Source organism: Apis dorsata, unplaced genomic scaffold, assembly GCF_000469605.1.
Source record: "Apis dorsata unplaced genomic scaffold, Apis dorsata 1.3 scaffold_517, whole genome shotgun sequence".
Taxonomy (NCBI): domain Eukaryota; kingdom Metazoa; phylum Arthropoda; class Insecta; order Hymenoptera; family Apidae; genus Apis; species Apis dorsata.
This window is the reverse complement of record NW_006263742.1, coordinates 544,337-555,342: the sequence shown is the minus strand read 5'-3', so window position 1 is coordinate 555,342 and position 11,006 is coordinate 544,337. Positions and strand designations below refer to the sequence as shown.

The following is an 11,006-nucleotide window of genomic DNA, read 5'->3' as shown; positions in this document are numbered from 1 at the left end:
ATTTATAAATATTTATATATATTATATATTGCAAACATAAAGTATCAATCATATTATATTTTTTTTTATTATTGTTTCGATATAAAATTTTCTAACCTTCATTTTTCAGATACTTCAAAACATTCTTCGTATAAGAATTAACGCCACTCAGATTCTAATTGATTTCATCTTGAAAGAGTTTAAGTGATAATAGTCGCCTGAGTTTTTATCCTAACAATGAAATAAGGTAATTTCTCGATCCTTTTAGTATCAATTACATTATGAAACTACTTTCTCATGTTCATTTTCATTGTTTAATGTGATTCTTTTCGTTTGTTTCTTTGTTATTGTTATAAAACTATTATTATGATTATATTATAAGTATTTTTGATGAAGATAATACTTTCTTATTTGAACATGAAAGATATGAAAAATGAATGTAAAAAAATGAAATTAACAAAATGGATCGTACAAAAAATATTAACATCTTAGTGCATATATGATTCAAATATTTTCCGAATCCCTTTAATTTTCTCAGTATTACGTATAAAATAAATCAATTTCAATTTGCTTTTGACACATAGGTCATATGGATGAGACATGATTTCGAATGTATTAATTATATATTATTCTCAATATATACATAACATATTATCATAACTATAAATATCTATAAAAATACAGATTTCGTAATGACATAGATTACAAAATTGTATAATCATAAGAAGGAAAATAATTATAACTTTCAATGTGATTTTTGTTTCGTTTGTCAAAGTTACAATTTAAAACTTTGTGTAATTTTATGAAAATGGAACTATAAAAATCTAACTTTAAAAATAAGTAGAAAGTTTTTCTTTTATTTGCAACTAATTTACATATTTGAATTTTATAATATATTATATTATATATAATATAATTAATATAATTTTTTTAATATAAAATTCAGATATGTAATTTTATTTAAAAATTTCTTACTTTATTAATAATATATTCGTCGATATATAAATCGAATCATTATATTTAAATATGTAAATTATTCAATCGTTATGAAAATTTATTAAGAGATTGAATTTCATCGAAGATTATTTCGTAATTGGTTCGTATTTGCGTGTAGTGACAATTGAAATTTATTATCAGAATTACAGAATAATTTTCAATAATTTTCAAGAGGATATATGATGAAATATATGATGTGACAAACAAATTTATCTGTACAAAATATGCACAAAACGTGTCTAATATATAAATGAATGTAATTTTATAATAACTTCAAAATTAATGACTTTTCATAAGCTTATTAATTAATCAACTATAATATTTCATATAATATCTTATGATATGATAATAAATTTTAAATGTCAATCTTGTAAACCTCTATCAAAGAATTATTTGAAATAGAAAATGCTTTATTCATAAAATATTTATAAAATTGAGATTACACATTGAGATTAAATTCTCTTGACCTAATTTTAAGACGTTTCATTTAATGTAACTGCTTTTTATTAAAGTAATTACTAGGTACATAATTAAGAAAATTCTTTGAAATGAAATATTACAAATATTAACTTTTCTTTTGTACTCTATTGTCAATTATTTCATATTACCTTAATCTAATTTATATACTTTGATTTTCAAATATTAAATTCCATTTCGCAATTTTTTTTAATACTTCAAAGCTTTGAAACTTTTAATTTTTTATTTTTCGTTTTTTTTAAAATTCAACTTCAAGAACTTTTCCTAAGAGTGCTTATTATAACCACTTGTTGTAATTACAAATATAACTGAGAGAAGATTTCTCTCGTTAAATTTTGAGATTTCCATCGCGAAACGTGCAATATAAATTTATCAATCGTTATGAATATTCAGAGAAATTAATATTTATCTTACTAATTTTTCTACCAGCTTTATTTCATTTAAATCAAAATAACCGTTGTGAAAATATGATTTGTTCGACTGTATTAAATTTAAAGTTAATTTCCAATGGCAAATATTAAACATATTTTATTTTTAACGTACAGCTGATGAAAATCTAACTCATCGTATTCAAGATATTTAAACATTTGTAAAAATAAAATTAATAAATAAAATCATTATTATTAAAAAAGATAGTGTTAATACAAGTCACTCAAAATATAAGAAGTAATAAATGGAAAAAGTTTAGAAAAAAGTACACATGGTTTCATAAAATCTACAATAAGAGAGGAAATTAAAAAAAATAGGTTTTATTAAAAATGAATTAATATCTTGCTATCTTTGTATCAATCTTAAAGTAGTTAGTCTGTACTTTTTGTAAATATAAAATTTTTATAATTAGTTTCATAAAAAAAAATTGTTGAAATGAATATAATAAATATTTCTATGCTATTCATAACATATGCTGCATGCTTTATGTTTCAATAATAAAAATTAATGGTTGCTTTGTTTCAAAACTGCAAAACAAAAAATAAAAATTTTATTTCTAGATGTATTTTATTAGTGGTATTTTATATTGGAAGTTTCAATATGGAAAAAATAATAGTATTTTTTATCATTGATAATATTATAGATTATTCTATATTTTATCAATTGCGGGAAAGATTAGTAATAATTGAAGATTATGTTGTTTATATTAAATATATGTTATTAACATTAAATATTAATATTATATTCAATATAATTAAAAGCAGTTTATAGAAAATATTTCTTTAAAAAAAATGGATTCTTGGATGGAAACAAACATGAATTAATAATCGTTTATGAATTTTATAAAAAAATATCTTTATATTCATAAGAGTTAATAATAATTATCATATTACATCAAATGATAAATTAAACAATAATGATTAATTGGAGCATGATTATCTATTATTATTAAGGTATTAATTGTATTAATATCAGATATTTTATATTATTATTTTTTTGCAATTTTATTATTAAAAATGAAGATAATAAATAATAAATTTATTTTTATTTTTATTTTTTTTTAGATAATTCACAACTGGATAGTTACACAAAATTTTCATTTTACTTCTGCAATTCATAATTCCAATAAATCTTAAGACAATACACTTAGAGAAAATGTTCAAGTGAAAGCAATAACACTTGTCCCTTGTAGACCTAAAATCGATTTGCCTGCGGCTATTCACCCCTATAAAACATGCAACTGCAGCAGACTATTGTGAAATGATCGAACAAAAATTTCTGATTTCAATTTAAAATCAAATTATCCAACGTCATACAAAATCCGCTCTCAACTAAAGGTTTAACTTACTCTATGATGTTAATTAATTTAATCTCTATTATAATTCCATAGTTTATTATAATATATAATTTATTTTTTTATAACAAAATGATAAAATATTATGTAATTTATATTCAATTTCGAGTTTTACTTTCAACAAATATTATTTAAGAGAATATTTAATCAGTAGATTCTGAATCGACCATTTCATATGCAACAATCTAATAATAAGTGAATTACGATCGAATACCGTGAACCGATGTTCAACAGATGTGAAACGAGAAGCAAGAATAAAAAGAAAATAATCCACACTCGTTAAATCAGCGTACAGGAGTAGTTTGAGCCATTACTCTGGAAAGAAAGATGCTAGAAAAAGTTCAAAGGAGTACCGTACGCTTTGATTATTGGCACACGCCATTGCTAATAGCAGTCGTTCAAAAATGAACGGGAAACGAGAAATGTTGGAATAGTATTTCTTTTCCAACATTTTCCAGTATTTCTTTTTAGAAGCTTTGATAATTAAGTGAGTTTAATTTTTTTTAAATGATAATGAGATTTTATAAATAATATTAATATAATATATAATTTTTCAAAATTTCTTTTATAATCAATTTGTTTTTATATTGATTGAGAATACAAATATCCATTTTCTATAATAATTTATATTATATTATTATTATTTTATTATTTTTTAAATTATTTATTAAAATATAAATAAATATTAATACTATTATTACAGGTAACATAGAAAAGAAAATTATTTCCAAATATTTAAGGGATGATACTTCAAGCTAATATACATATAATATAAATATATTGCTAAGAAAAATAAATTCTCGTTTTCATGGCATATTTTTATATTTATTATATTATTTTTATATTTTTATATTTTAAATTGTAAGTATAATTTTAATTGAGATCTCTCATTTTTATTTCTTAATGCGTATTTCCATTTTGCAATATATTAACATAAATTTTTTTCTTGAAAAATTTTCTTTAGAACATAAGTCAAGTTGAAAAGTAACGATGGAAGATATTAAACCCTGCAGTTGTAGCACTACGTATAACACTGTATCTGCGGAACTGGAAAATTGATCCAAAGATTGGTTTCAAAAGAAAGTTATTTTTACAAGAAAAAGTATAAACTTCTTTTCTATCTATATGTATTGTTTAAGAATATTGGAATAATCAGAAATATCAGAGCTTGAAAAATTCTTGTTATATTGTGATTTTATAAAATATTAACATTTTCAAAAATATAATTTAATAATTAATTTTAAAAAATTCTGTTATTTGATGTAGTGGCTAAATATTTAAATTAAAAAAAAATTATGATTGCAAGTATTCAAAAGTTTATATTACTTTTAAAACTATTGGCAGATATTTCATTTACGAATATTCATTTACGAATATTCAGTTAGTTTCAAAATTTCTATATGGAATGCGGAGCATCTGCAAAGGAACATAAAATATAAATTCAACCCATAGTTAAGCTCTAAGTAAGTCGATTTACGACAATACCCATAAACATACAGTAGTGCCCTTTACTGAAATATTCATTGCTAAAGTTGGTTCTGTGGTTATATGGTTTCAATTTCTTTTTTTCTTTTGGCTTATTGCACTGAGCAGTTTTTCATTTTAAAAAATTCTCTTTTATTTATATTAAGAAAAGAATGTATTATTACATTACAAAAAAAATGTATTATAATTAATAATTATAATTCTTAATTTTTTCATTCACAATTTTAATATCTTTTTTATCATTTTATCATTCATAATTAAATTTAATATTAATTGAAAATAAATTTTATGTCAGCAATGTAAAATTGAATTATATTTTGTATCATAGTGATAATGTACAATAAAATGTTAAATTAAAATGGATGATTTATAAGATATTCGTTAAATTAATTAATATGTTTAAAACATTAAAGTAAAACTCATTAAAAGTTAAAAAAAAATTATAAAATTTTTTTATTTAACAAAATTCATCTTAAATGAATCTAATGTAATAATTAAAAATTTCTTCTACTAAAATTTCATTAAATTATCTTCTATAATTCCTCGTATTCGATACATTTTGTTTTCTATTTTCTATTTTTATTTACTAGCATCTATTATTAAAAATTAACAAATTAATTACAATTAAAATAAAAAACATAAGTATGTGTACAATTTCGATAAAATACTTTTGTTAAAATTTTAATTATTTAATTTGTTAAAATTTCTTTTTCAGAGACTAGCTGTAGCACTAGCTGTTTCTACAATAAGCTCTCATTTTCTCTCTTTTTAATCAAAGCGTATGTTTCTATCGAAAATTCGTGTTGATTACAGCGTTGAATTTCTTTGTAGTATTCCCAAGCGAAATCGTCAATTCCAGCATTTAACAAGAGGCACGGAATAGTGTTTCGCATAGACACTTTCCATTTCTCTTTTTCATTTTCTGAATAGCGCTGGATGAACTTCAACAAGAGATCTCGGTATATTTAACCTGTAACAAATTTCCTGGATAATTTACTTACATGCCAGGAACCGCGAGAACAGCGTTTTAACTCGGCCACTAACTGGACATGCTTGTTGCACCCAATTGGAAGTAATCTACCGTATAGCTGGTCGTATTTGTGGTATTTGCTTACTTTCGTAAACATCAGGTTACTCTCTCGACGATTAATTTGAATTTTACTTGTATGTGTCGAGATGGGATAAAATAAGATTCCTGAAAAATAAAAGATATGAATTATAAAAGGAATTAATGGAAGAGATGTTATAGCTTTGAACAATGTCAATGAATGTAATTTTAAGGAATGAAATTGATAAAATATGATTAACATCTTGGTATGATTAAATTGAAATTTTTTTTAAAGAATGATATGAATATAGATGAAATGCGATTAAATTTGACATACTTCGATTGAGATGATGGATGAAGGTGAAGTATGATTAATACCCTTTGGTGTACTAATATAATTTTATTGAAATTATCTTTCATGGAAATATTAATTTAATTTTTTTTCACATGTAAAGAATTCTATTTAAAGAATTTTTATATAAAGAAAGTAATAAGCACATTTTATGCTTATAATTTTTAATGAATTTCTGTGTTACAATAACTATAAAATGAGACTTTTAATAATATACAATATTATATTATGTTATACAAATAAAATAAAATATGAAAAAAAACATATTTTTTACAAATTTATATTTTTTGATAAAATTATTCTAACAAAAAATAGAATTTTAATTTATTAAAAATATAAGTTTATTCAATTCAATTCAGATAAAATTTAGTGAAAGAAATTTTATAGCTTATTATAATCTTCTTTTCTTCAATTAGTACTTTTTATTGATAATAAATTAAAAAAAAATTATTTATCAATTTCTTTAAGGAATTATTTTAATTCAATTAAAAATCATAACAATATTATTTTAATAAAAAATTAATATTCTTATAAAATAAAAAATACATAGAATCGATACTGTCTGTTACCAAATATTTTATATATGTTTACCAAATATTGATCGTTTATCGATTATGTATCAATAATCAATATGGCGGCTATTTATAAATTCTGTTTTTCTTAAGTAATATTTATTTGCAATACTGTGGAATCATCGATTTCGTGACAATAAAATTTTCTGTTTTCTGGATGTGACGCGGATGCGCACAAAACTTTGACGTCAAACGTTCCCGCTGAACGGACAGGACCTTCCGGCTCCTATGGATATTGATTTTCCGTATTTCGAGGTTTCTAGAGCAGCCGAATACGCGCATGTACAGTTATATATGCGCATGCGCAACCATTGACATCAACATGGCGATCTACCGCGCTCGAATCTTCTTTTGTCGCATTTCAACGCGTTCGCGATGATATACGATGATGCACAAAATATACGAATATACAATTTAATTTACGGACCTCTTGCGAGGTGTTGCTGACCAATATGGCTGACAATAAAAGTGTCATTATCACATGCTTGCTGATCGTCACTTCAATCGTAATTGTTGATGGTAAGCTTGATTACTTGTTTTATCTTATTACTTGTTTTTTTGTTTACTTATATTATTAAAAAGATTAATTGGAAAAATCATATATATATTTCTTTATTCTTTGGTTTAATTATATATTTTTAAATTTGAATAATCTTAATGTGGGTTTGGTGAAATTTTTTATTTTTCTTTTTTTCTTTCTTTTTGTTTTTTATTTTATTTATTTATTTTTATTTTGTTCTGTATGTAATTTTATTTGATTTATAAATAGATTACTTAAAAGAATGCTTTATTTATATGATTTTTTAAAGAAATCCAAGAATATAATTTTGTCTATATATAATCAAAATATAGAATATATATACAGAAAATTACACCTGTTGAAGCATTTATTTTTAAGTATTAGGCCATTGACATATAGAAGTTATGCAATAAGTTATAAATGATTTTTTATCGGTGCTTGTATAATTTAATATAATATAATATAATTTAATCTAATCTGACTTATATGTTTGATTTATTTTCTATCGTTTAATAATCGTTTAATGATCGTTTAATTTGTCATTTTGTCATTTTACTGCTTGTTTTTCTATATGTTCACACTCTTAGAGTTTGCTTGAATCATAAAAAATGATCGATACACATGATTTTTTTATTTTTAATTTTATTTTTTTTTATTAATTTTATTTTAATACTTTTAAACAATACAATAATTGTCCGATTTAACAATAAAAAATATAAAAATGTTGAATTATTATAAAAATATTTAAAATCAAATTTTTTGTAGATAAATTATGAACGATTATTTGCATTGTATCATTAAAAAAATAAATCTATCGAATTATAGTTTTAAAGTGTGATATTAAAAAAAAAAAAAAAGAAAAATGAAAATTAAAAGTATAAACGAGAAATAAAAATAGAAAAAAATGTTTATAGTTCTTACATTTTATTTTGTTATGATTTTTATGGATTTTTATTAATATCTGTATATTTATCTATATATTACTTATATTATGATTATCAGGGCAATTATTGTCTACGGAACATCGAACTCATGCAGCATCGGAACGAGTGAACGATTTATGGTGTTATCAATGTGAAACGATGGAAGATGGAGAGAGATGTTCCAATCTTACCGGAAATTATAGCGCTTTCGAGTACAAGTGCACTGGTGACAAAAGGACTTGCATGGTAATGACAAATGATAACACCGATTCAAATGCTTGTTGATTATATGCAGAGACGCACGGACCCTCCACCAGATGTTTGATATTCTATTTCTCTCACATGTTTTTACACCAAACAGAGCGTTACTAGGCGGCTAGCTAGAAATGATAACTTATTTATCATCCGCAGAAGCCTGTTAAAGATAGGAATGAAATTTCCTTGCAACATAATAGTAATATTCATAAATTTTGTAATTAGTAAAAATAATTATAATAATTTAATTCTATTTTTTTATTCGATAAAAAAATAAAAATTTGAAAAAATCAAATTTGACTTCATCAAATCATTTATAATTGATATTTTGACATAGATCTAGATGAAATTCATTTCAAATAATAATTTAAAAATAATTATTAAAAATAATATATATAGAATGGTCACTATGACATTTTCAAAGGTAATATTCTCTTCATTAGAACATTATATGTCATATACAGTGACATTCAAATGTATATTTTGTTAAATATCAAACGTCATAAATTAGATTCGCAATTATTTGATTAAATTTAATTTCATGAAAATTTTGCATTCAAAATGAAATTCATTTTATAAATATTTATAAATGGTTAGAACAAATCTTTTTTAAATATTTTAAAATATAATATTCTACTTTAAAAATTTACTTCAAATTTTTATATTAAATACTCATAATGTGAATAAGAAATTAGTAATACTTCTTACACATTTTATTGTGACACATTATTTTTTTTTCAGGTAAAGCGGTTTTCTTATACCACCAGCACTGAAGATTCAACTTCTAGTCCTCAAACGTGGTCGATGGAAAGGAAATGTACTAGTAAATGCGATCCTGGATGTATAGTGATTGGCGAACGTACAAAACTGTCAGCTTGCACTACTTGTTGCGAACAATCGTTTTGCAATGTTGGTACTGGTGCTGCGAATGAATTGACGATAAATTGGATTGATTTATTCCTAGCTTTAGTATTGCAAATTACATTGACAATCATTATACATCCGTCCTGACATTGCAAAGAAGATGACTCTTAATCTTCCGTGTAAATAATATAATGAGTTAATTATTATGTACATATCATTCGAATTTTAATTTTGATAAAATGAAAATGAAAAATTTCGTGACATTTATGTTTAAACATACGCTGTAATATACGTTGTAATATGCATAAATGTAATGTTTATTATATTTAATTTTGTAAATATATTAGAAATCAATTTGAATGTTTCATATTCCATAAAGCTACATTATATTATATCATGGATTAAAATGTATTTGAATAAACTTTAGAAAAAGATTAAAAATATTATCGAAAAATTATTAATAACACGATAATAATTAATTTATGGAGTATGATGAAGTACTGTTCAATTATTTAAATTGAACGAAATACCTTCTTATATATATAATTTTATTATTATATTTAAAATTGTTATATAATATTGCAATATATAATATAATATTACTGTATAAATTGTATAAATATTTATGAATTTTATTTATTTAATTTTTGAACTGATTGTTCTTTGTAATAAACACTTTTTATTGATATTCATTTAATGAATTTCATTAATTTTTTCTTGATTTCCAATAGAAATGAAATATTTTATTTATAATATTAAAATTTTAGGGGAACGAGGGAAATTCAGTAACATTCTATTCATATGGGATCAGATATCCAAAACACATCGTTTAAGTTGTCAGTGCATTTACAGCTGTAACCAATTACCGTAATTGCACACAACCTAAATGGAAGCATTCAGCTTAAACTCGTGTCCCAACAACATCCTGGAAATCTGTATTATCTCGTTCGTAGAACCAAAGAAGGCTTCGATTGAACGTCAATCTAACTTTTGCTGAGATGAACATTGTACGATTCTCGATTTCTAGAAAATTCTGATGAAATCTTCAAGCATCGAGTGACACCATTCGTTAAATTAACGAGGAAAATTTTCTTTATTTATTTTTAATTTTATAAAATAATTTTTTTTAATTTTTTTTTTAAATTTTTAATATAAATATTTAAAAATTCTAATAAATTTTAGAATATTCGATGTACGTTTGAATAAACAAAATTTATCATGTACAACAATCGTTATGAAAACTTAAGATAGTGCACGACAATGGATCTCGTAGAAAATAAGATAATATTGCCTTGTTAAGAGACAATAAAATTATTCTCGGAAGAATTCAGCACGATCATCGTCAAATATAATCTTCTTTCGAAAAAGTACGTATTAATAATATAATCTATCATACATGTGATGCTTTAACACAAATCATTTTTCATCTTCGTTCTTAAATTAATTAAATTTTGTCCATATCAGAAATATAAGGAATATTTTGTATATTTTTGAATATTCAGAATTAAATTTTTCGAAATTCTTTGAAATTTTTCGAAATATTTTAACTTTTTATCTTATCTTGAAGTTGATGGAGAAAAAAATGAAATCGAAATAATTCGAAAATCAAATTTTCGAAAAAAATCGAATTTTCGAAGGGGAAAAAATAAAATATAAAAGCAAATCAAGAAGATAGATCAAATGATTATATTACATTGATATCACTTGTTATTATCATATGATCACAAGACTTAAGCTTGTACCAATATCAAA

The 11,006-nt window shown here is 22.8% G+C and overlaps 2 protein-coding genes and 2 long non-coding RNA genes across 4 annotated transcripts in view; 3 read left to right on the top strand and 1 right to left on the bottom strand.

Annotated features, from left to right (window-relative positions):
• Positions 1 to 608, top strand: part of LOC102676242 — a 1,393-nt gene extending 785 nt beyond the window's left edge. The window contains exons 2-3 of the long non-coding RNA XR_422470.2: positions 110 to 226; positions 564 to 608. This is a non-coding gene — a long non-coding RNA (uncharacterized LOC102676242). The remainder of the gene's footprint in view (positions 1 to 109; positions 227 to 563) is intronic.
• A 1,376-nt stretch (positions 609 to 1,984) lies between these two features.
• LOC116186215 lies at positions 1,985 to 3,738 on the top strand. Its single transcript, XR_004151164.1, has 3 exons — positions 1,985 to 2,155; positions 2,946 to 3,218; positions 3,345 to 3,738. It is a non-coding gene; the product is annotated as an uncharacterized LOC116186215 (long non-coding RNA).
• A 1,640-nt stretch (positions 3,739 to 5,378) lies between these two features.
• Positions 5,379 to 6,291, bottom strand: LOC116186216. The gene is made up of 2 exons (XM_031512814.1): positions 5,765 to 6,291; positions 5,379 to 5,690 (listed from the first exon to the last, which is right to left on the bottom strand). The coding sequence occupies exons 1-2, from the start codon at positions 6,028 to 6,030 to the stop codon at positions 5,636 to 5,638; spliced, it is 321 nt and encodes a 106-aa protein (XP_031368674.1). The 5' UTR covers positions 6,031 to 6,291; the 3' UTR covers positions 5,379 to 5,635.
• A 534-nt stretch (positions 6,292 to 6,825) lies between these two features.
• LOC102675655 lies at positions 6,826 to 9,944 on the top strand. Its single transcript, XM_006620543.2, has 3 exons — positions 6,826 to 7,211; positions 8,215 to 8,381; positions 9,132 to 9,944. Exons 1-3 carry the CDS (start codon positions 7,145 to 7,147, stop codon positions 9,399 to 9,401), a joined length of 504 nt encoding a protein of 167 aa, XP_006620606.1. The 5' UTR covers positions 6,826 to 7,144; the 3' UTR covers positions 9,402 to 9,944.
• Positions 9,945 to 11,006: the final 1,062 nt, after the last annotated feature.